The sequence below is a fragment of the Falco rusticolus genome, chromosome 7, assembly GCF_015220075.1.
Source record: "Falco rusticolus isolate bFalRus1 chromosome 7, bFalRus1.pri, whole genome shotgun sequence".
Taxonomy (NCBI): Eukaryota; Metazoa; Chordata; class Aves; order Falconiformes; family Falconidae; genus Falco; species Falco rusticolus.
Window position 1 is genome coordinate 50554874 of NC_051193.1, and position 25711 is coordinate 50580584.

General features: G+C 40.9%; 1 protein-coding gene and 1 long non-coding RNA gene across 6 annotated transcripts in view; both read left to right on the forward strand.

The window, feature by feature from the left end:
• The window catches only part of DPF3 (double PHD fingers 3), a 176939-nt gene that overhangs the window by 126986 nt on the left and 24242 nt on the right, over window positions 1-25711 (forward strand). For 2 of the 5 annotated variants that reach the window (XM_037394207.1, XM_037394208.1), the window contains 2 exons: window positions 5468-5596; window positions 8446-8937. In XM_037394207.1, coding sequence (XP_037250104.1) covers window positions 5468-5596; window positions 8446-8642 — 326 coding nt within the window. In that variant the 3' untranslated portion in view covers window positions 8643-8937. The other 3 variants (XM_037394205.1, XM_037394206.1, XM_037394209.1) reach the window with 2 other exon arrangements.
• On the forward strand, window positions 9060-17724 carry LOC119150975. The gene is made up of 2 exons (XR_005105253.1): window positions 9060-9829; window positions 15558-17724. It is a non-coding gene; the product is annotated as an uncharacterized LOC119150975 (long non-coding RNA).

The following is a 25711-nucleotide window of genomic DNA, read 5'->3' on the forward strand; positions in this document are numbered from 1 at the left end:
GAAGCACCTCCACAGCCCACTTGTCTGACCCCCACCTTTGCTCATTACACCCCAGGAATGGCCGGGGTGGAACTGGTGCGTGCCCAGCTGGGCATCTCCCTTTTCTTCCTTCAAGAAAAGCCACAGTCCAAGTGCCACTTTTCTTTTCCCTTCTCCTTAAAGCCATTTTTTTATTTAATTATCATGTTGCAGTTTCTTGCACGAGCCTGCCTATTCCCCACTGATGCATTTCGAGCAGCAAATGAAGGGGCTGTGCTGCAATTCCTTACACTTGAGAGATGGAGCAGGAACAGGTGGCAAGGCCAGAGGCAGGCCTGGCCGGGCACTCCAGTTGCCATGGAGATGGGCCAGTCTTGCCAGGGATGAGTGCTGGCGGCAGCAGGGCGGGGGGGGGGGGTGGGGTGAGTGAAGGCACATGGGGGCATTTAGGCTATAGGTTGGGACTATATGTCATCGAGTCCCCCACAGGGCTTGAGGACTGCAGGCTCAGGCTCTTGGCTGGTGGTGTTCTGTGCAGGCAGCCAAATGTTTGGCTTGCACTTTTGACAGTGAGAAAAAGGGAGGAGCTGGAAAGGAAAACCAGGCCTCAGTCTCAGACAAAGGGTCTTGTAGATTTAAAAAAAAAAAACAACAAACCAACAAAAAAAAAAAAACACCAAACCCACCCCTTTCCCTCCGTTGCAAATTGTATTGGCTCGATTCAGGTCTACACAGGTTCCTGTAGTCTCTATTGTGCTCTGCAAATTTTTGTTGCAAACAGAGTAAATGGACTGATTCAAAGCCTTTTGAATTGGATTGAAAACCTCCAGTGATCTTTATTGGTTTTGGAACAAGCCCAGAAGAAACAGGTAAGAGCTGGACAAAATGTACTAGGAAAAATCCCTTTGGAAGCACATACATGTCTGACTGTAGCCAATTCACTGTAATCATTTAAATAAATGATGCACAGCCCCCCACCCCAACAGCAAGGCACACACTGTACTCCTTATTCTTCATTGCCTTTCCAGTAGTGTGAATATAATAAAAAATAGGAATAAAAAGCTACCAAATCTGGATGCATAGCTTAAACCATGGTTAAGTATTGTGCTGTATAACCTACAGGATGTAGAAATACATGGGACTGTGATTTGGTACCAAGGAACGGAGAATCCAGTTTTTATTTTAAGCGCTGGTTCCAGCCCCAAGTTTTTAAAGGTTGTCATCCAAATCACCAAAATAACTTCACTTACAAATCAGAAAAGTTCTATTTATTTGAGGTTCTGTCTGTATGTTTCTAAGGATCACATTTTGAAGGAAAGCTATTTAACTTTTCTTCTGAACTTGCCTTCCATTCAAGTTACTCTCTGCAGCCATGAGAGCTAGAAAACAGATTCTTATTGAGTCATGTGGCTCCAGGTGATGATGTAGAAAAGAAAAATCCTAATTTCTTGATGTTATTTCTCTAGAGGTGGCTTTCTTGTATTATTAAACTGAAACCATGAGAAAGATAACTTCCACTTTTTTTAATTACTTGGGGAGGGGAGAAGGGAAGATAGAACTCTGTTTAGAGCCCCTGCCTTCAAAATCAAGAAGGCACAGAAGTTATTTTAAATATATAAACTCAGTCAATTTGTTTAGCTTTTTAGGTTTTGTCTACAGAACAAATTTACTGTCTGATATACTACAGAATGTATTTAATTTACAGTACTTATTTTGCAAGACAACTCCTGTGAATGATGGTACTGTATTTTAAGTAGGTCTTACTCTGCTTAGCTTGTTATAGTTTGAAATTAAGTTGATTAGGCTAAGAAGAAAGAAAATATTTCAGAGTAAGTGCATATCAAAGTTATTTGGAAATACTAACTTTGTTCTCAGTCTGCATCCTGTCTTCACATGAATCAGCTTTCAGCTACAGAGAAGCTACCACTTGAACTGTGCAGATCTTTATGTGTCTCTCCATAATCCATTTTTTAAAGTATTTTTAAAATGTGTGTACTCTGTTTATTTTGGGGCAGTTGTAGATGAAGACAGGGCCTTTGATGAAACTAGAAAGCAACACTGAGTTGAAATGGCAAGAGGCACTGATTTAAATACACCCCCTGTGAGCACACCTTAGCTCAGGCAGTATTCCTCAAAGCTCCTCAGAGCTTTTGATCTGTTGTTGCAGTTTGTAATCTAAAAGAAAATCAGAGGGGTTTTGAGTAAGTTAGGGCAAGACCATGGTTTTCAAGGCTTTGTTTTAAACAGTTTCTCATTCTGGGTGAACTTTTTTTGGACAAAATCCTTGGTTGTAGTCACCTGATCCAAATGATTGAGCTCACTGCTGGTGAGTTACTTCTCATTAGCTGATCTGTTGTCTGGCTTAAGCTAGCACCTTCTACTTTGTGATTAACATGTGCAAAAAGTGGATACCTAGTTAATTACTATGTCTCAGATGAAAAGCAACAACACATTAGTCCCTAGTAATTTAATTGCTTTCACTTGCAAATCTATTCCCATACTTACTTTTCTAAGTCATTTTATTGATTAAGGGGTGGGATAAGGGTTGGGTTTCTAGTGCATGATACCCTTCTCATGAATATTGCACGTTCTATCTTGCTGTCTTTGCTTTCTTTCTTAATTCCCTCATCATTTGTGAACTACAGTAAAGTAGAACTAAAAACTCCAAGGACGTAGAAAAAAAAATCCTTTCAAAATAAGAACTCTGCTTGCTATCATCTGGAAATCTCTTTATTCTCAAACCTTCTGTGATTTAGCCTGAGGCTTAATTCACTGTACAGTACTGATCAAGAAAATAAGCTTTAGTCAGGTTCAATTCTAGTTCTTGCACCTGTTAGAACAAAAAATCATTGAAGAGAATAACCTTACCTGGCTTATTTGGCTCTAGAGATACATCAAGACATCGTTGATGTAACTTCAGGAACTTCTCATATGTGTACAACTTTTCAGGCCTGATATCTCTATCACACTCAACTGACCCAGGTCTGTATTTATGAGTGATGAGCAATGAATGAGTACATAGGAACTCACACTAAAAATTGAAAAGAAATATGAGGTAATCAAGACCCATGCTTATTCCCTTGTCAGTAGTTTAGGAGAATCCCTTCAGCTTCATTGCAGTCAGCAAATACCCTCCACCTGTCCTACATGCCACAGACTAATTGATCAGTATATGCATTTTCACAAGGTCTTCTGTCCCATTTCCAGTTTGACAGTCAGTGGATCTTAGGGTCATGAGCTGCACTGGAAAAATTTAAGTCAGTATATGCAGAGTATTAAATCAATTATACCATTCTGAGTTGTGGTAGCAGTAGAGCTCTTTCCTAAATCTGCTGGCTGGCACCTTGAATGCTTATTTTTATTTGTGGCCTCACCACAGAATTGTTGTGTGTTCATGAGTAAGCCAGTTCATCACTCTACTTCGAAGTCTCTCAGCTGTGGAAATGCAATGTGGCCTCCTCACCACAAGACTTAATTAGGGCCCCGCAACACTTTGGTTAGAGTCAATGGCAAAAGAGGCTTTTTTGACCTCACTGATGATTAATATTAGGATCTTAGTATCTGTAAGGCACTTTAAGAAAATCAGATGAAAAGTGAAATAATGTCAAATGTAATAAGGAACAAACCCCCCCAAAACCACTGAATGGTGAGCTTGCTGAGTTTGCATTACACATGGTCTGTAGGTGCAGCACAATATAAAGAAGTAATTACTTAACTTTTTCAGAATGGGACTGTAGTGGGAAAAATAAATGCTAGGGAGTTCTGCTTTTTATATACACAAAATATGTACAAGTAGCAACTTTATGATCATTTTGTTACAGCTCTTAAAATGAGCGAGTGTGCTAGCCTTCCACCTGGTTCCTGCTCTTTTTTTGCATATCTTGCATGCACGTATTAAATGCTTCTCTGCAAACAGGCAAAATGCTAACCTAACACTGGGACCTTCTCTCTGGTTTTGAGAGAACTGGGGATCTGCTAACCAGGACCATTTCAGAGCAAAGTCTATTGTTTAGTAGATACTGTCAGGGACTCAGCGGCCATGAAGGAAGATACTGATGTATTTGCAGCCTTACGGGTTTTAATTTTTTTCTTAATTTTACCTTACCAGAAATCTTTCAGTTACCAATCTCCAAAAAGCTCAGCTAATCAACAGCTGGAAGTAAATGAGTAACTAGATGCATGCAAACCAGAAAAGCAGATTGAACTCGGAGAAAATTTTAATTTCAAGTGTATGTCTTGGACTTCTACCAGAAGCCCTTTAGAATGTCATTGTTCTTTGGGAGAAATTTGGACGTGGACAAAAAGACCATTAATAAAGGCTGTCAAAACATCTGTTAAAAATCTGCAAGTTACAAAATATGCATTAAAAAGATAATTAAATATAGATGGAACAGTTTAAAGGTCTTAATTTTCTAGTTTGCAGAAAACTTCATGGGGTAGGTTTAGGCCAGGTATACCACTGGAATTTTTAAGATAAAAAAGGAGAAAAACAAACAAAGACCAACCATTCCCTCCACTCCTCTCTCCCTTCCCCAGTTCCTAGTTAAAGTGTACAGGAACAAGAAGTTTTCTCTCTCTGGAGAGCGGAGGAGGAAAATGGCAGTTGAGAGGGAGAAAAAAAGCACATTGCTGTTTTGCTCAACTAAGAGGAATGCAGAAGAACTCTGCCCTTCTCTCCTTTCTAGGGGAACTGCCTCCTCCTTTACTTAAGACCCAGTGTGTGTATGCTCCTTTCCAACTATTCCTAGCTGGAAAACAAGAATGTAATTTCCCTCCTTTTTTCTTGGCTGAACGAGTTTTTAACCCTGCCGGCTGGGATGTCCATCCCGGGCTGACTCTTTGCAGCTGTGCTGGGTGCTGGGGCAGTGCTGGACCTGCTGCCCTCCCCACTTCTCCCAAGGGATGTGCACTCTGCTGCAGGTAACTTAACCCTTGGGTGAATCACCCACAAATGGCTTTGCCTGCCTGCCACTTTGAGATGTAACCCCCCTAAAAGTTACTTGAAATAAAACTAGTTAGGGTACCTGTCCCTCCATCTCCCTGCTGTTGGTTTTTGAGTTTCGGGAGATGTATTTTTCCTTTCTGAGTTTGTATTTTGTGGGCTTATGATTATGACTGCTGTCTGAAAAACCAGGCTTGACTTACTGACAGTGTAGGGCTGGTTCTGCATTAGGGGTTGTTTCTACGCCCGTGCATGTTACGAAGCCCCTGAACTGTACAGGGCGATCCAGCAGTAGGTCCTTGTGAGGGACCAGCCCAGCTGGCATTATAAAGGTAATGGTGAATTGCATTTCAGGCAAAATAGATACAACACAGGGTGTACTTGAAATGAAGGTGATTTATGCAGTTCACTTTTTGTTCTGATTGACAATTTTTTGGGGAAGGCTGTGGCCTGAAAACTCAACGAGCTAACATCGTATCAGGGAGAAGGGGGAAGTGTCCAAAATGAGTGCTTTTTGAGTAAATCTGACTTCTAACCCAACTGCAGCCCAGAAAGGACCAGACGGGGTCATCATTCCCAATAACTACTGTGACTTCTGCCTTGGAGGCTCCAATATGAACAAAAAAAGTGGTCGGCCTGAGGAACTTGTATCATGCTCAGACTGTGGGCGCTCTGGTAGGTGACTCCTTTTTGCATCTTTCTTGTACAAAGGCATTTGTGTGATTTGTTTTTTGCTCTTTCGGAAGATTTTGAAGAAAGGCAGCGCCTTTGGGGGGGGATAGAAGATGAAGTCTTACCTCTTGTCTGTGTTTATGGGAAAGGATGACGGGGAAATTTTCTGTCATAAAACCCATTGTTGGATGCACATTTTAAAATTAATGGGGTCTTACGAAATAATAAAGTTTTAATGTATTTAGTGGCTTCTGTGAACATTGGTACATATACTAGTTGTTCTTCAAATGGAAGGAGAGAATCCTGTGACAATATTAAAGAATGGTCTCTGTCTTCAAATGCTGCAATTACAACTATAAATTACTTACAAGATTTATGAAAGTTGCATGACAAGCATTTCCATTGATTACACATTTCATGCATTTCTTCATCCAAAAAAGAAAGAGGGAGGAAATTACAGGGTAGGGATGGGGGTAGCTGTCAAGAATTATCCTCTTACAAGATGACTATCATTAATTTTGTTTAAAGAGGTTTTTATTTCTCAGTTTTCTTCCCTTCTCTCTTTTTAAATGTAGGCAATTGTGTCTTTCCCATTCTGAGTTGTCTTTATTTCTGGACTGTTGTTTTCTTTCTTCCTTTCTTTATTTCTTTTTTTTTTTTTCTCCCCTTCTCTTTTTTTTGGAAATTTTATCCCAGCTGAGCAAATATTTATAGCTTGCGTGGGAGATGGTGGTGGTGGTAGAGGGAATGGGATACCTTTAACAACTGCATATTCTAGCTTTGGTCCAAGTTTCCAGTTGTGATATTTCTGGACAGTGGTGATACTAGTGGTGATAAGACCATCATATGGAAATCTGAAAACCAAAGAGATCTTGAAATTCAGTATTGCTGCTGCTTCTTCTGTACTGTAGTCACTGAAAGATGTCTGTTGCATGATGGCTGAAATGTGATGTGGAGCGTTCTTGTGCCAAGGGAATGGCCTTTTTATGCTCCTGCTGAAATTCGTAGTAAGCCTCTTACCACATTCAGTGGGAGCAGGACTAGTCTCTCACTAGCAAATTGCCTTCTGCAGTTGTTGTGACCTCTGAAGATATTCTGAAGTGATACTGACTGGTCACCAGAGGACCACTGGCAACCCCTTTAGTTTTCTTCAGGCGTGTCCTTATGAATGCTGTGCCGTCAGGGGCATGGACCTTTCAGTGTATACGTGTTTGCTTCTTAATAACTGAAGGGGGAAGCTCATGGGGTCTGTGGTGCCATCTTGGAAGATCATTGCCCTTCCCCTTGATTGTTATAGTTCAATATAACTCATTTCAGTATTGTCCTGATACGGCACAGTGAGATGGATCCATATTTTTTTTTGCTGTTTAAACATTGCTATGGTGATTATATCAGAATGCAACACAAATACATTAATTCCCTTGATTCCTTAGTGTAATAGAACAAGTAGATCGGCATGTAACCTAAATTGTACAAAATCAATTCCATTAAATGCTATCCTTGTACGAATTCTGACCCACCTGGGCCAATTATAGGGGTCTGCAATGCTGTGACTGATGTGTGATGAAAGTGATTAAGGTACAACCACACACTAATCTCTAAACTAAAACAATGAAACCTCTTTGGTGGCTGCCATCTTTCTCTTTCTTGATAATGGAGAACATTCTCATTATACTGAAAGAGAGGACATGGAAATCATATTGTTTCTTCCGTTCACAAAGTCAGTAAAATCACATCTCTACAAGGTGGTTCGTCTGCCAATTATTTTGTTATATCCATTTTATTTTTGTGAACAGGATTTAATTCTTCGTGTCTCAAGCAATGCAGTGTACTTGTTATATGGCTGATTCCTGTAGCCTGGAGCGGGGACCAAATGGTTACTTAATATCATGCTACTGTTCCTGAGTAATAAAATAGCCATTCCCTAAATCTCACACTTTTCATTTTGCTGGGGCACAAAAGACATCTTTTTCTCTACCTTTCCTGAAGAGGGAATTCAAAGACTATATTATTGATCACATAACATGTTTGATTGAGGGAAAAAATAAACCTCAGTTTCACAGATTTCAGTATTTGACTTAAGAGTTGTCTTTTTGTTGTTGCTGCTATTGATGTCCTGTGTGGAGGATTTCCTGTTCCATATTGAAAGTTGGATTGACTCACACACATTTGAACTTTTCAGTGTTCCCCAAGACAGATCACAAGACAATTCACTTCTCATCTTAGTTGTTTTAGTCGTTGAACTGTATATATTTGGTTTGGGTTTTTTTACTTTTGAAGGAGATACTGTGAAATTGGAATAAAAGCGTTTGTTTAAGTTACTTTCACTTAGTCTTCAAAATGTATTTCATTTTGTCTACAGAGGAAGATGTTTAGGATCAGGTGAAGAACAGGGATAAAAATTAGTCCTGAGGTTGATGAGCTATGGGTTGCATTTCTATAGCAGTAAATTTGTGGCAGTTGATGCCAGTCTGAAGGACAGTCATTGTGCTTAGAGCTAATGGTGTCTAATTACTCATACGATCTAAAAATCTTTTACAATTGATCTAAGTAATCATGAGGAAATATTTTAATGTCTTGAAGAGAGGAAAACATTATTAACCCTTTCGCTGCCATAGCTATGGGCACTTGTGGTGTTTGTAGATATTTTTTCTTTGAAAGAGAAACTGATCCTTTTTTATTTTTCTTACTACAGTTCTACTGAGCTATGTTGTTGAGATGTGCGGGCACATACAAACACACACCTATGAGCTCAATAGTCTGAATAGTTTAATAATAATGATGATTAAAAAATTATGATGATGATGCCTGTTGCTTAACCCATGTGCTGATATATTCATCATACATGTCAGCTCATTTGGGAAGAGAAGGCAGGAGGGACGAAGCAGCGCCAGCATGCACTACGGAGGACTTGTTCGGTTCCACGTCAGAAAGCGACACCTCGACCTTTCATGGCTTTGACGAGGACGATGCAGAAGAGCCTCTCTCGAGCCGAGGAGGTGGCTGTGGTGGCAGCTCTCCCTCTGCAGACAAAAAGGGTGGCTGCTAAAATAACTAAAAAGACACACAAACTCTGAGCAATTTGCTGTCCTTTTTACTACTAGGATTATTATTACCTTTTTCTTTTTTTTAATTTTAGGTCCTTGGGGTTTGGTTGGGTTTTTTTGTTGTTATTTTTGTTGTTTTTCCTGTGGGGTGTACACTGAAAGCACAAGCAGTTAAAGCTCTTGACAACTATTTTGAAGAGACAGAAGGTTTTGATTTTCCTGTTATTTTTTTCATTTAAATTTGTTTTTCTCCCACCCCACCCCACCCCCCTCTCTTTCTTTCTGGAAACATAAAAGATGGATTTAATATTTTTTTTAATAGTGAGCAGAGTTGATTTTCTTGTCTTTTAATATATATATCAGCAAACCACAAAAAATACAGATGGGTTGGAGAGCAGAAAGCAAACCCAAATAGTTTTTTTTAATTATTATTATTTATATATTCTATATATTATTAGAAAAACTACTTTTTAAATAAAAATAGAAAAAACCCACAAAAAAGCAATGGATGTCTACTTGATAATAGAACTGTTTCTAGAGAACCACTGTGGGCGGACTCTTGGAGGACAAGGAAACCCTTGATGTGATGGCTTCTGCGTTTTGAGATTTTGCACTTACTGTAGCATGTGGAGTTTGGCTCTTCTTGTACACCTGCTACGCTTGTCTTTAACAGCCTGAAAATAAAAGCAGCACCATTGAAGACCATGACCTTGGGGAACACATTTCCATCCCTCCTTTGGACATCTTTACACTCAGTAGATCTCTTCCTCCCTGCACCCCTTCATGTCTTCTTCACTCCGTTCTACTTTTTTTTTTTTTTTTCTTTTCCTTCACCTTTCACTTCATGGACAACGATTGCCAAGCGTAGGGTTGGAATATGAATGGCAAGTCATAGACATCAAAGACAAAACAGATGGAGGAGCAGAATCATGGAAGAAATTATATGGAAAAATACCTCACCTATACTTTTCTTTCCATTTTCAAATTTTAATTCACAGCATTTTTTCCTGTGTCGCCCAGTTTTTTCTCTCTGTAGTGTCTTGTGAGACACTTTGTTTGCTTTTCAATAGCTTCTCTTGAAATAAACCAAAGCAATACTCATTAAAGTTCCAAGGGCAATGGAGAAGAGAGTGACTCCCTTCCCAGCGACTTTTCCAGAAAGGAGGAAACATGCAGCAGGATTTGAAAGGTATGTCCGAGCTGAAATGTCTTTCACTCAATTGTGAAATCCCTGTGCCCTGGATTTTCAACACACCCTTGGCTGAGCTTTGTTATAGAAGTAAATCCCATGGATTAAATTGTGTTATGAGTTTGCGCCACATTCACACCCCTGGTGAAGCTAATGGAAGTTCTGTGGGAGCAGGATCCAGCCTCGTGTACAGAGAGAAGTGATTCAAAAGGAGTCAGTGTGTAGGTTATGATTTGCTGTCCTAATGCAGGCAAAAATCTCCCTGGAGCAGGGGCAAGATTAAGTTGATACATTTTTAGTGATGTGTATAATGCCAAACTGTGAAATCATGACCTCATTTAAATCGGAGGCAAAATAGACATTTATCTGCACAAGTGCCTAATCTTTAAACTGGAGGTGTGTGGTTTTGATACCAAAAACCTCAGCCTTGCAATGAAAACTTTGTGTATATATTGTTCTAACACATGAATTAAGTCTATCCAAGTGGATTCCATTTCTCCTGTTTCTTTTGCTGGGGTGCTCAATACTATCTATGAGAGCTCTTTCAATGTTCTTTTCTCCCCTATAAACTTTTTTGAAAAAGATAAAGGATCCAGCCTCTAAATTTTTTATTGTTCACTTTAGACATGGAATAATCAGTGACCAGATTCTGCTGTTAGGTACATGGGCATAAATCCAGAATATATGCTAACTGATGTCTAGATTACATTAACAATCTGCCTTCAGAATGGTGTTACAAAACATTACAAAATGCCTCTCTGTGTGTATACTGTAGGACAATGCATGCCAGAGCCATGCACATCTGCTGGGAGAAAGCCTTGTTTAAGGTCTCCCCATACTGATAATCCTTTTCAGTTGCTGTTCTGTTCCTGCTGGTGTATTGTAATTGATAAAGTATCAAATCGATGATATTTTGACCTAACGCTGTCAATGAAAAGTGTACTTTAACCAGTCATTTTTTCTCTGAAATAACACAAGATAAATTTACAATATTTTGCCAGTCTTCTCTATTTACTAAAAGCTCGAAGTTCAGATGGTTTCCAGGGCGGGGGCACAGGTATACAGGCATCTGGTTTTCCAAAATCCCTGAAAGAGTTAGGACCTAATTTGCCTATCTGTATAATTTTTTCTGTGTGTGTGTGTGTGGGGGTAGACATACATCAGAAATGTATGTACACAACACATACATACATACAGGTAATGAAGACATTAAGATAAAAAGCAACAGAAATCAAGATGGAAGACACTTCCCAACCAAGAACGGGTGGAACCAGCCCTTGTGTGAGGTATTGTGGGCTCATTTGTTCCATACTGACCCTACTGTAAGCAAAGAGTAATATCAGTAAAGTCCAGGGGATTTTGTCTAAATTTATGCTAATGTAACTGAGAGCAGAATCTGATCCACACATAGAGTTGTTCCCAGTTCTGAAAGAAATACCACAAAAGTGAAATGTTGCAGATTTTAAAAAGTTAAGTTCAAATTGATTTCTTCTGCTACTCCTGCCCTTCGATCCCTGCACTTACATTTGTGGCATTAGTATTATATTCTCTCCCTTTAAATACATTTTTTTTTTCTTTCTCTTGCTATGCTGTGACATGCTCCTGTGAACAATGGAAAATAGAATGGGAGCAAGAACCTAGAAATGTGCCAAATCCACACTAAACAAACAACATGATTTCTTGTATCCATCTTGCATCTACTTCTTCTATCCATGTAGCAGTCACACCACACAGATTATAAGGATAAGAAAAGAGTTTAAATTTTACCCACTGTTCCTCAAAATAGAATCAGAGTATGCTTTGACAGGGAAAGGCTCATAGGGATAATGAAGACTTGTATTATCAAGGACTTGAAGAGAGCTCAGTTTTCATTTGTCTGCCTTTTACTTCCTGAGATGTGTAGGCTTGATACACTTGGAACCAGCCAGCTGTACCTGGCCACCGGTGCAGGGATGGTAGCACACAGCTCAGCATTTACTAAGTGCTGTATTTACCCAGCTTCTTGCATACTGTTGCAACCCATCCTGAGCTCCATGCTGCTGTGCTGACTATAGTCCTTGCAGCACCTGAGCTAGCAAGCTGAAACCCACCCTGCTACGTCTTTCTGAAGAGCTCCACTCACTGCGTGAGCTGCAGAATAGGCATACTCTAAATATAATTTTTTCCAAGTGGAGTCCATACCATCTTTTGTGAACCATGCCTAACACATTCTGGGCTCTTTTGGAATACAAACAATAATCAGATGCCTATAATTCATTAAGTCTTGATTTAGTTTCACAAATGCAGTTACTATAACAGTGCATACAGTCTTAATCCTTTCACAACCTAACCACCCATCTTTGTGACAACCGACTAGTGCAGTACCCTCGGAAGGAAGCCACAACAGTTCACAGAGTGCATAAAAATTGCCAGCTGACATTTATTACAGATAGCATAGAAAAATATCCATCACCGTTATTTATACCATTAATGTGAATATGGGTGGTCACTGGTTCAATCTAGTCCTGAGAGAGGAAGGAAGGTGAAATAAATTCATCATTATGGAGAGCAGAGTAGTCCCTGGATGTCTCACTAGGCTGAGATAACCAATATGAGTTTAGTTCAGCAGGCTGAGCAGTGTGGTACTGACCATAGGAAGGCATCGATCATAGCAAGGAAATTAAGAGGTAGAGATGGAAGCTGAAAGAGTACTTGTTTAAGCTAGATTGGACAGTAGTGTGAACAGTGAATATTGAATGGAGTGTTGATATGAAAATTAAATATTCTCAGGGCCAGGTACTGCCTGAGTGAAGGCTAGGAACAGGGAAAGAAGGTTGGTAGCTCGTAAGAAGAAAGCTGAGGGGCTCTGCTACTTGAGAACCTCTCAGATGGACGAGGGGAAGATGGCAATGTTCATGAGCAGAAAATATATAGGAGGAAATTTCATTTTCATGATTTTAAAAAAATATTAATTAAATTTAATTTTATTTTTATTAATTAAAAAAAGAAGAGAGAAGCCTGACGCTGGCATAGCCAGGTCAGAAATGAGGGAACTGCACAGTGTCAATTGTATCTTCAAAGACATGTAAGTCCCAAACCAAACTAGGAAGGCATAAAGAGAGTTTTCAATGTGAATTCCGGGTTGTACCTAAAAAATAGAGTCATCTTTGAAATCAGAAAGGAATGTGATGCTCTGTATTCCCCAGTGATTTCAGCAGTTCAATAAGAACTGCTGTTCTGAGCTTCATAAGATCTTTGAAGGCGCAGTCCTTCAAGTAATCACAAGCCTGGTTCTTCCAGTCCTCCTCCAAAGACGCCCTTCTTATTTGAGGAAGGTTAGCACAAGGCTGTCCAAAGATTCTCCTGAAACATATGCTCCTACACAAGCCATGTACCAAAATAAGACAGCTCCAATGTGAAGTGTGAATAAAGGGATGTTTCCTTTCAGGCTCTAAATTCAGACTTTTCCATGTTTAATCAAGGGAGCTGTCTCCTCAGGCACCTTTCTACTGCTCCATACTAAAGGATCTTAGAAAAGACATAATTTCCTGAGCCATCTTCTGCAAGCTCTGATTCACAGATCAGAGCAGGAGAAATAAGGAAGTGACGTGCTGCTTGAGCAGCTGATTAGGGAGAAGAAAGGCTATGTAGAGTGTGCATTGATCCGTAGCATATTCCCTTTGGTGGCACTTAATTAGTTGACATTTTAGCAGGGACAGAATCAGCTCTTGCATGAAGACAGTATAAAATTTTAAGCGTGATAATATACATTGAGAAAATTTTATGAAAATACTGGATTATGGCATAACAGTTAAAAAGTAAAAGGAGGCTGTGAGGCATGTGGCAGAAGAGAGATGGAACTGAGATCTGTTTTGCTTCACTCTGCATCTCTTCCCCCTACCTGAGTGCCCCCCAGTTTTGTGGTTTGGGTATTTATTTCTGGTATTTGTGATGATGCTTGGAATAACATTGTACATACGTGGTAAGGTCATAAATGACTAGCCTAGGCTACTGAAACAAGGGCCAGAGAGAACTTTGCCACTGGCTTGAGAAGGATTAGCACTGGGCTTTCTTAGCTGTTGCTTTTAATCAATGAAACCTCACTGTTAATATGCTTGCTAGTATGGTGTAGACAAGCTCTGAGATGGCTATTTGTTTCAGCAGAGTATGTTATTAGAATCCCCTCCCCGCATTGTTTTGCCTTTGAGCTTTTACATTAGTTATTCATTTTGAGTTCCAGTTTGCCATTTTACAGACCTCAGCGTAGGCCCTTGATTGAAGACAGACTCAGTTTGCTGCCCGCTTATGCATGGAGCGAATGAGAACTGTGCCCAGAGAGCTGCTGGGTCCAGGCTGTGCCAGGGCACCACTGTGTTCTCTCCTGCCTGCTTTGCCTTTCTTTACTTAATTCTTGCAATGATATTTTGAGATGGGCCCTGAAAGTGTATTTCAAATACCATTAAACCACAGAGTTTTCAAAGCCTGGCTCCTCATGCAATTTGCCTCTTCCCCATGGCAAGCAGTTTAACTGAATCAATTCCTCAAGCAAACATTGTATTGACCCCAGTGGGAGTCATCTTACTATAAAAACTGCAAAATCCGACCAGTATGTTTTGTGCTGCAACATATGTAGCTGTTTCCAATAAACACCCATTTCTTATTCTCCATTATTTTTTCTTATTTATATAATATTTGTAGCTATAAGTATATGTAAAGTATGAGGCACATGCATGTGTTCATGCTGGCATAGGGTAGTTTTGACAAACCCTCACAGTGCAGGAATGTAGCCAGGGTGAATTCTTGCTGGCTGAGCCATTATAATAAACCCTACCAACCTTTGTTCTCTTTGCCAGATATCTACCAGGGTTGAAAAAACCCCAACCTGTATAAATACTATAGAAAACTGAAATTGGGTTGGAACTATTTTCATGTCTCAGACTGTATTTCCATGAGTATTAAGATGCCAATTTCAGAGAAGACAAGTTGTAATAACATTTAGGAAAAAAAACCCCAGCTGTTGCGATTTCAAGGTCTGATAGCCCTGTTGAGGGGTAGGCACCAGTTCCTGTCTTTGAGTTATTCTTTTGGTCACTGGCATCTCCTAAGATTTTGGACATTCGTGTTGTCCAGAACTGATACGAGATTTGTGGGGAAGACATGGAGGGAGGCACTTGCATTTTGTGGAAATAAAGAGATTTTTTTATTGGCTCTCCAATACTGTTCAGGACCTTAGAAGTATGTAACTTAGTCAATTAATGGATTAAATACAATGCAAAATGCAGTCTTTCACTTATTTCCAGAAGTTATCACATTGCTGCCACCCTATGTGTATCGTTCAGACTTCTAAAAGTGTCTTTTGTGCAACTCTGCGTACACTTGTGGCTCTGTACAAATAATTAGTAATATAGCAAGGTAATCAGAGCAGGATTTCATAAGGAAAGTTCTTAACCTCTAGTGAAGACACAGCCATTTAAACTGAATGATGAAGGTTATTTAATGATGTTCACAGTAAGATTGACAGTGTTTGGTGTCTTTCTTTTGGGTATGCTCCTCCATATCCTATTTGTTTGCTTTGTATTCACTTACGGCTCCCATGATCAGTTGAAGCTGAGTTTGTCGAGCTATATTTTCAAAGAACTAGAATGCAAGCAATGTTGGAAGGTTGGTTTGTGCTTCTGTTTTTTCTGAACATTTGCTTTTGTTGTCTGAGTTTGTTTAGTTTTACTTTGTATTGCCTTTCCCTCTGCAGTCATCCCTGCCCTCATGGACTCCAGCATCCTTCAAGCAAGACATTTCAGAAGAAGGCCGAGAGAAGCCAGGATGCTTTGATATTTCTCCTCTCCTTGCCCTGACCCTTCCATACCCCTGTTTCATCTGGCACACGAGCCTGGACTGTGGGAAGTTGGCTGCCAACTGTTGAGAGAAGTTTTGGGGATGCCCTAAGCTGGTGCAATACAAAGAAGTTTTTTAAAGTCTTGATTTCACTTTCTTTTAAGCTTGTGTATAAACCCAGGTCAAACTGGAATTGATCTACAGTAGAACTGACTGAAAAACAAACAAACTGAAAAGACATAACTATTTTATTTATTTCGATATTTAAGAGAGAAAAGAAGTGCTGAAGTTGCACAGTATTTTTGTTTGAAATACATTTTACTTCAAATTTTAAATGCAATTTTGTGAAGACATGAAATTTTAAAAGCACTTAATGTAAAATAAAGACTGAATATTTACTTTAAGGAAAAAACTTTTTAAATAATGAAAATAAAGATCAACTCTGCTCTCTCTCTTACTTTAAAGAAGCCATTCATACATGTGCTGGGTATCTTTGTTTTTTGCAAATTGGATGTGGTAAGTGAAGATTGTTCTGGTTTACTTTCTCCTTAATAATATTATCCTGTTAGATGCTTGAAGCTTAATTTGCTGTACTGTGTTAGGCACAAATCTGAACAAAACCTGTTGAAATGGCAAAGACCAAGCTCAGTGGCTGGATTTTTTTGTTACCAGATTTTGTGTCCAGTTCAAAGGACTGTCTTCTTCCAGTAGGATTGATGTGTCTCTTCTGCACAGTAAAAGAGGTTTGCTCTTGAGCAACTCTGTGAAATACTTCTGCTGAAAGAGGGGTTTAGAAAAGGAAGACAACTCTGTTGATTTTGGCTTTATTTTTTTGCTTTGGTAATTTCACAGCTGATTGTGAGTTGGTTGTAAGGAAAATATCTAAATGTTCAAGTGGTCTTGGCATGGAGCTTCCTGTTGGAGTCAAGGATGATGCCATGTGTAGAAAGCTTGGGCACTTCAGCCCTTTCTTAAGCGGTAGTGGACTTTGAAAAGCGTACAGGTGCACCTGCATGTCAGCAGTAAGCAACAGGGGTTACTCAGCAAGAGAAGAATGTGAATTCCCACAGCTACAATCCTAAATTGTCCTGTGAGGCAGTGGTGAGGGACATTCACATCCCAAGTTCTATGTTGTTAGTCATCTTCTCAGTGAAATAAGGTGTCCTGCTTCTTACAAGGACTGGAGGATTTTGTCAGCTGCCAGATCTGCTCACAGCAGATACTGCAGGACTGTTCTCTGTCATGTGTGATGCAGTCTAGCAAGGATGCAGGATAGCCTTGTGTTCTAGGAGAAGGGTATTGGACTTGGCTCTGAGATTAGCTTCTCCTCTGTAACAGGGGTGCCAGATGTACCTGCTGATATAGACCCAGGGTACAGATAGAAGAAGTGGTTTTGTTAATGTAGCTTATGTTGAGTTTTGGAGTGAAAAAAGCGATGTCTACAAAAATACATCCTGACTAGGTGAAGCTGCCAGAGACCCTGATCCTGCATCATGTTTCTTGTACACCTAAAACTTAAGCTCACTTCACTGAGAGGTTTTGATGTGTCAGTAGCAGCAGATTTTGTCCTCTTCTCCTTTTGCCTTCTCCTGCTCCTTCCCAGATTAACACATAGGGCCAAAAATGACCATGTAAGATGCCTCGTAGACCTGAGTCCTTCTCCCAGTAAGTTAAATGACAAAATTTAAGTTCTAATTGGGCTCTTTAGCAGGATGGTTTTGTTTTGTTCATTTTTTTTGGTTTCTGAACTTGCAGTGGTGGACTGCCTCTAGAGGAAAAAAAATAATCAAATTTTATTTCACCAAGATAAGACGCACAAATGTAATGAAGAGTTGAAAACTGTAGGGTCTGTGTTCAGTTTGTGTAATATTCCTTCCAAATAAAAATTCTGCTTCCAACGTCCCTACTGTATATTCCTCTGTAAATATTACTTTATCAAACCAATTCCACAAGGTCTTTTTTAGTGCAAATAATCTTCTTTTTAAAATACATGGTTGAATAACATACTTGTACATATACTTTTCTAAGCTCTCCATTGTTCATAATACTCTCTTTGAAGCTTAAAATAAAACTTCCTCTGTTGATTTTGTTTCACTTCTCTGTTTTGTAAATTATGACTTTTGTCCCCGGATTTTTTTTATTTCTTAATGAGGCATGATATTAACCAAGAATTCTTTTCCTTTTTCTCTTTTACTTTCTCTTCTCCATTCATTGGACTACAGAAACTGGTCCTGTTGCTTGCTAGAGTGAAGGTAGGCAGGAAATAAAATACTGCTTTTGTGTAGGACTCATTTTGAGAGCGTTTCCTATCATTTGGTGATAATAGGGGATCTTCCTAAATGTATTTGTATTTTAATAAATTTCTCCATGAGATTAATAGAATTGCATTAAGTTAATTTAGATTCCGAAGTGGAGTCTAAATTATATGAGAGTTTTTCATATAGATTTTAGTGACATTGCCTTAAGGAGTCCTGACCCTACCTATGCCATTTCTAATCCAATAACTGGAGTAACTGGAAACTGTGCTTCCCTTTGCTGCATTTCATAGTGCAGGCACAAACCCTCCCTTTTATACACATTAGATCAGTAGTATGGTTGTATAGGGTGGAAACAGAAAGAGGAAATACTGCGTCAGGCGAGATTCCATCTTTTTAGGAAACTGTGTGTCCTCTTCTCTAATAGGCCTGCTGTCATTTTTATGAAGCTCTGTTGCCTTTCCTCTGCCTTTCCATCAATTTCTCCACTACCAGTAGAGGCTATAGATGGCCCGTTTTGACAGCTGCTTGCAAAAACAGCAACTGAGGTGTTTTTAAGATGTTTTCTGATGTGGGTACAGATCCTTCAGTGTGGTGAACTGCCCCACCCCCAGCAGATTAAATGGCAAATAAGTCCTAAAGAAGATGTCAGAAATTAAGCCAATTAGGCAATATAAGAATTGTACAAAACTGTATAGATGGGATGGTTTTTAACAGTGGTGTGTGACAGAGTGTGTGTCTTTGCAGCAGAGATTTAACTATTCTTGGTCTTCTTTTGGAGACTTCCCATATACAGTTTTATTTTTCACATGTGTAACTTTAATTTCTATTAGTGTTTTGTTTCTTCGCACTTTCCTCAGGTGAATAAGGCTTGAAAACTTCACTGCTTGCCTTCAGACCTTATCTTTACCTGTGCAAGGCCTTTGGCTGATTCAGTGAATGAAGGAGGAAACCAAAAGGCAGTCTCAGCTACTTTCGCTGTCCTCAGTCACTGTGGCTTTTGGGAACCTGTTTGGATCTGATAGAGCAGCTCATGGACTCCTTACTGGGTTGTCCTCAGCTGTTCTGTGGCTAAAAAAAAAAAGGGTCTTTCCTTCTTTTCCACCTGTTGGGCACTGGGGACAAGAGGCAGCTGAAAAGCTGTCAGGTACCAACCGTATTTCTGAGCCATGCTGAGAAGGGAGCTATGATGCTCTCCTTAGAGCCCATACTAAGTGATAGGATTGCTGGTTTTAAAACCTCTTCTAGCAACTTCCAATTTTATTTCTGCGATCTGCTCTCAGATATTCTTACAATAATCTGAGTTACAGGCCTACAAAACTACTTTTCCATAGGGATTTCACAGGAGCAATTAATCTTTTCCTGCCCCAAAGCAGAGAGAGGAGGGGCTCAGGATCTGTCTATGTCGTGACAGATCCTGAGCCCCTGGCCATTGCTGCTTTTGTTGTTCTTCTCCTATCTCCTCTTGAGCTTTCTGCATAGGACAGAGAGACCCGGACAGAGGCTGGACTGAGGGCTAAGCTGAATGCTGAAAAATCAAGGAAAGGCAAGTTGAAGAAAGGAAGGAAGGAAGGAAGGAAACTGCTTGTGGCATCAGTGCGTTTTTCTTGTTCAATAGGCCATCTCCCATTCTAAGTCAGTTGTCATTTTCATTGTCCCCAGTGTGATGGATGCAGAGAGCAGAGCTAGACATTTCTGCTAAGGTAGCTAGGAGTGAAAGTATACGTTGAAATTGGCCTTTATGGATGTCTGTCAACACCCTGTTTAGATGAATGGGATCCTTCCCACCACAGCAGAGCTATTGTTACAGGCTGTCAGACTCCAGAGAACATCTCTGCATAAGTCTTATTACTTTGAACATTTTTGTGACTGTTTTTGTTGTTTGAGGGGGTTTTGGTGGGTTTTTTTGTTTGGTTGGTCGGTTGAGGTTTTTTTGTTTTTTAAGGCACAGGCCTGAAAATAGCAATGTTTTAAAAGAAAATTTTAGTAATGCAGAAATATCTGCAATGTTAGTATCTGAACAGAAAAAGCACCACTGTTCACTAAGCCCCACAGCAGATTTATGTTGGCATGGTGGCTAGGAAGGTACCTTATTTTTCTGTCTAGAGAAGGGTTCTTGCTGCTAAGAGTCAGACATAGCAGGAGAAAGGAGTAGAAGTCTCCTAGCGTTGCAGCAGCTAATGAATGCCCCCAAAGCCAGGTTTCCCTGTGCTGAGACTGAGCTGAAGGCTGGCAAAGCTGAGGGCTGGAATCCCAAGTTCTCTGGGTGGGCTGAAAACGCCATCAGCTTCTTTGCTTTGACCTGAACTAGAATATTGCACTGGTTTAAGGTTTATTCCAAACTTTTGCATGGAATCAGGAAAAAAGAATCTGGTTAAATTTGCATCCTGGAGCTGTGAACCCTAATTGTAATCAGATCCATCAGCCTACAGATAATAAAAAACACCATAACCCTTTCTCTAAAACCAAGCTTTTAATGCTCAGTAACAGTTACATGAACTCAGTACCCCATCCCATCCCTAGCGTCGAAGATGGCTGAGTGGGACTGCAACTATTATAAAGCATACGTAGCAGAGCACGTAAAAGCAGTGACTACTCCCTTTAGCTTTGGCTGGGCTTGTCCAGACTGTGGCTTGATTTGTTTAAGATCTCCATTGTCTCTTGGAAATTATTGTAAAATTGTATTTCCTTTGCTGCACCAAAGCTGGACAGTTGCCACAGTTTAGTCCTATCTTTGATTTTAATGACTTAAGATGAGAGCCACCCATCTGTGGCATCTTAATTTCATCAGTGTATTTTTGAAGACCTGACTGCATTTTTTGCTGTTTCAACAAATGCTTTTTCTGTGTGTGTTAAAAACTTTTACCATATCATCTGTTATTTGATGAGATTTTGTCTTTGCAGCCTGTAATTCTTCATGATTCCATGGTGTGTGCACCATGATGGGAAAAGGATGGCATTTACCTTTCAAAAAGCACAGATTTCTGGAGCAGAGTATTGTGGCTAATATTGCCATCCAGGTTATAAATAGAAACAGTTTTGTCTGATGTTGTCTAACACAGCAGTGGTAGCTCTGAATGACCTACAAACCAACTATGGCACCGCTGTGGAAAAGGCAATACGCTTTGAGCATTGAGGCTGGGAGGTGGGCTCCTGGAACTACTGCTGCCTGCCTGAGAGGCAGCTGCTCTGGGGAGCTCAGAGGGATGCTCCTTCTTTAGGATCCCAGCTGATGGATGGTACCACCCGAGCAGGAGCAGACATAGCCTCCCTTCAATGTCTTATGCCGAGTGGGGGTTTTTTTCAGAGTGGAGTTTAATTTCTCAGCACTGTTCATCTTCCATAACCAATTATCAGTTAGACCTTCTAGTCTATCTCTAGGTTTGCACGGGTGTTGAAGAGTCACTTTTTGCTTGGACTGAAGCCCCTTCTCAATATGTTTCTCAGGCTTTGCAGTTAGTGTTGGTGGCTTCATTGTGGACTGCAGGAAGAGAATGAATGTGACCAAATTTTTCAGGTACAGCCTTCTTTTTTTCGAACAGATCAGAGATTTTAAATAATGCTGATGAGAGTTTTGTCAAGCGTTGCTCAAGACTTAGCTTACCAATTTGGATTTCTTTCATTAGCCAACAGCCATTAACTTCTTCATATGATGATTTCAGGAGTCAATATTGAGGCCAGCTCTCCAAGGTGAGAAGAAGTCATTGGATGTGAAATAGTTGAAAGCTGTGCTGTCACTAAAGAGGTACTTTTATTTTAGTGTCAGCCAGTAAGACATAGCTTTCAAGTTCATGTAGCACTTTGTATGGTAGAGTTTACACAGGGTGGTTTTAAGCCTATGTTTGAGAAATTTATTTTCCCCCGTTGGTACCAATCATCGTTGCTTCACATCAGTGCTGTGCTGGGAGTGGTTTAAATGTGTTAAACAACACTGAAGTCTTTCCAGTCCTTTCCTCTAGGGTCAACAACTTATTTTACAGTGCAGTGGATTCTGCAGCCAGATCTTGGCTCAGAGGTCTCATCCATTGCTGGGATAACTGGGCTCAGGCTTCTTAAAGAACAGGTCCCAGCTCTTCTCAGGTCTTTCCACACCGACTGTGTCTTTGAATGTGTCCATCAGCCTGGAAGGCTTAGGAGAGTTTTTAACCATCCACAAACTCTCTGTCAATTGAATTCAGATTGCTGTTGTAGTCTTCAGACATCCAGATGGTCCAGAGCCCCATATTCCTTCATCCGGAGAAGGGGTGGGGGAGCTTCATTTCCCTTGCAAGGCCAGGGCAGCCTCTTCAATAATTAGCTCTGCAAGGCTCCTTCCTCACTTTTATTAAGGGTGAGATTTTCCAAGGACTTTGCTATCTGAAAGAAAAAAACGGAGAATTTCCCAAGGACATCTGCACCCATTAGATTTCTCTGTGACTGTTTATGTATTTACAGGTCTGGCATTATGTGAAGAAGAGCTAGTCCCCATTAGGCTCAATGCAGCTATCATTGGGCATTGCCAACCATCTCGTGGGTGATGGGATCCCCCCTAACAATGAATATGGCAGGTGATGAACACTGTTCAAGGTGAGAGGAGCTGGAATGCCCAGAACCTGGTCAGAGCAGCCTGTAGGACAGGACTTCCCAACCTCTTTGCCCTTAACAGAACCATCAAGCAACTGTCCTGCTAGCCAATGTAGCAGCCAGCTAAGCGCAGGGTCAGAATCGCAGATCTCCATAGTACAGTGGAAGATAATTTTCTGACATTAAATACGATAATATTCTATTTTTGTACAGGGTCTGTTAAACAATTCCTCCGGTGCTGAAAACTAGCAAGATTAGTCAACTGTTTGATGAGACATTTGTGTCCACTGCTGTGGAACTAGCTAATTTCTTGTTTAATCTGATATCATATTTAGCTGCTATGAAGTATTGTTTGTGTAGGTTAAAGCAATGCTACTCACTTGTTACAGGTTAGAGAATGCCTGCACTCTGACTTGGCTGATCTGGGGTGAAAGGTCTGGTGAGCTCTGAGAAAAGAGATCGTGGATTTAAATCTGGTGTTTTCCCAGTGAAAACCGAACAAAAAAATCTTATCGTCTTGGTGTCTCTGGCAGCATTTTGTTGGACAGTTACTCAAAAAGGCTGTTTAAATAGCTAAATTGAAAAATACTATGGTGAGGAGAAAAGATTTCAGTTGGATTTGAAACGAAACATGTTCTCTTTTCCTCAATGAAATGACCCTTTCCCACTGCCAAGTGCGCGCAGGCTTGAATGAAACATTTAATTTGTGAGTATTTTTTCCCTTTCTTAAAAACAATTACATCGAGCTCACTTTTGAAGCAAGGTACTGCTCCAAAATGAAAATCTGACGTCTTGTTTGTGAAACGCTGGCACAAAATGTCTCACCCTTTCTGAAAAATCAGTTTCTGCCTCTGCCACCCCTTAACCCTTTCTCCCCTCCCATTTGCTTTTGACTGAAACTACTTCATTCAAATTCAATCCTTTGCTCAGATGTTTAGATCACCCTGAAACTGCATTTTTTAGAGAGTAAACTGAGACATTTCACTCCTTCCTACTGAGCGCATACTGGTGCTCTGCAGGGTGCAGTTATAGCTCTTACTTCCCTCTAGATATTGATGTTGCTGGGACTTTGATGGGGAAGTGAAAACTGGCTGCCTTATTGATGAAACCTTGATTGGCATGTAGAAATTCCCAACCAAACAGGGGGTTTAACTAAGAGAGAAGGGAAGAAATCAGTAGATGATGGGATTTTTCCAGCTACTGGCACTGCATTACAAACAATGGAGAGTGTGCGTGGAGGACGCTGCCCGTTTGGCAGCTGAAAGGGTTCTTTAAATCAGCGAGGGACTGAAGTAACTTGCTCCAAATTGGTTTTGTTTCTGTTTAGTTGAGCGAGGCAGTTCAACTTATGTCTGAATATACAATCATATTAGCAACAGTGTAAATTATGTGTGTGCGGGGAAGTCACACCTCTTGCATTTACAGTGTGTTTGCCCTGACTATCAACCATTTACCCACCATGTGCAGAATTTCTTTACGTGAATGATCCATGGTTACCTCATGTAACAGCAGTGAAGTCACTGCCTATGCAATGGCATGGTGTCTTCTGCGTAGTTAAGTTTATTTAATATTAAAATGATGACATTTAAATAATTTTCCTGGAGTTTGCCATTTGATTTGAAATTTCTTGAACTGTGCTGGCAGGAAATTAGTCTACAGTAATTCCTTAATCTTTCTAGAAAGAAGGTTTGTCCAGAGATTAGTAATACTCTGTCCTTCTCTTTCCTAATTCATCAACGTAAGCCCAGCCTACCCTGTTTTCAATCAACAATTGCTTCTATGGGATGGCTGTTTCGTGGCCCATGGGTGAAATCACCTCTGAAGTTCTCCCCACGGCCCTCGGTGCTTGAAAAGGACTGCAGCCGTGCAGAGGGCTTGTCTTGATGCTCTCCGAACTGACTGGGTGTACATGGCCTGTTTTCAGGGAAGAGCTGCCCACGTCGTGAAGCATTGCCTCCATCATACTCTCCCGCATAATCCCAGCAGAGAAGCCCTGGTCGGAGTGCCCCAGGGAAACGACGTGTCCCATCTACTGCCACTGCCAGCTCGGGTTAGACACACTTTGTCGGGTCAGCATGAAAATGCTGGAGCTGGTCTTTTCTAGCGCTACCTTGATAACATAGTGTGCTGGGCAGTGCTAGGCACCCCTGCAGGCGTGCTGCTGTCTGTCTGTCTGTCTGTGCTAGCAGGGCAGCTTAACTCTGGGAATACTGGGGAAGGACCAGGTATTTGGACGGCAGATGTGGGCTTGAGCAGGTAGCGGAGTCCTTGTTCAGGTTAAAGGGAGGGGAGGAGGGGCAGAGCTGATATCTTGTTTTATGGGGGGGTTTAACAAAAGTAACACTCTGGCAGAAGGCTATTCAGGCTGCCATTTCCCTAGCATTTTAAATACCACCCCACTCCTCTCATTATAGCTGGGGATTTTGGCTCTCCCAGGGGGGAGGAGATGTTCTAAATCGGCTGCCAGGGAGGTGGATTTAATGCACTAGGAAGAACTGGCTTCACCAAGTTAAAAAGCAAAACAAAACCCAGTCCTCCATTCCTATTTTTAGTGTTTATGACCAAGTATTTTTGCTTGGTTGCTCATTTTGAAAGGGTTTAGTGAGCCTGCCAGTTGATTGAAAGCTCTGTGGTGTGTGAGCTGGCCTGGCTGGGGAGCCTGCAGTGCATAGCGACGAGGTCCGAGCCATGCCGGAGGTTTTTTTCCACTGCAGTTTGTTGAAGGGTAACGAAAATGTCCCCCGGGCAAAGGGGATGTTGGCTTTCCAGGTTGTGGTGATTCATCTTGTCTGGATAAGCAGTCTTTCTCCCACTCCTGCACGTTCATCTCCATCTACCTCACCCCTGCTTCACTGTGCAACCAAATGCAAAACCTGCCCTGCGTTGCACAGGCGGTATTGCTGGGGGGGGGGGCACTCAGTCAGCCGACCCCTGCGAGGTGTACCTGCTGGGCAGCATTAGCATTCAGTGCCCATTCTCCTGGCCAGTTTGCGCTCTATAAATGGGTTTATTCTTGTTATTAGGAGCTATGTCCCCGGCATATGGAGTCCGTGCGGTGCCTGCAGGCAGGTTTCCTTCCTGTTGGTGTTGGTAAGCAGCCCAAGTGCCTCCTGGCAATTAGCAGATCGTTACCCATAATGCGGCGCGCAGTGATGCAGCCTGGTGGGTTTTCTGGAGGTCACTCTGACCTAATTCACCCCCAGGAATTGTACAGTGCTGGCATGACTTACCAGTGCATTAACAAGCTGATGCT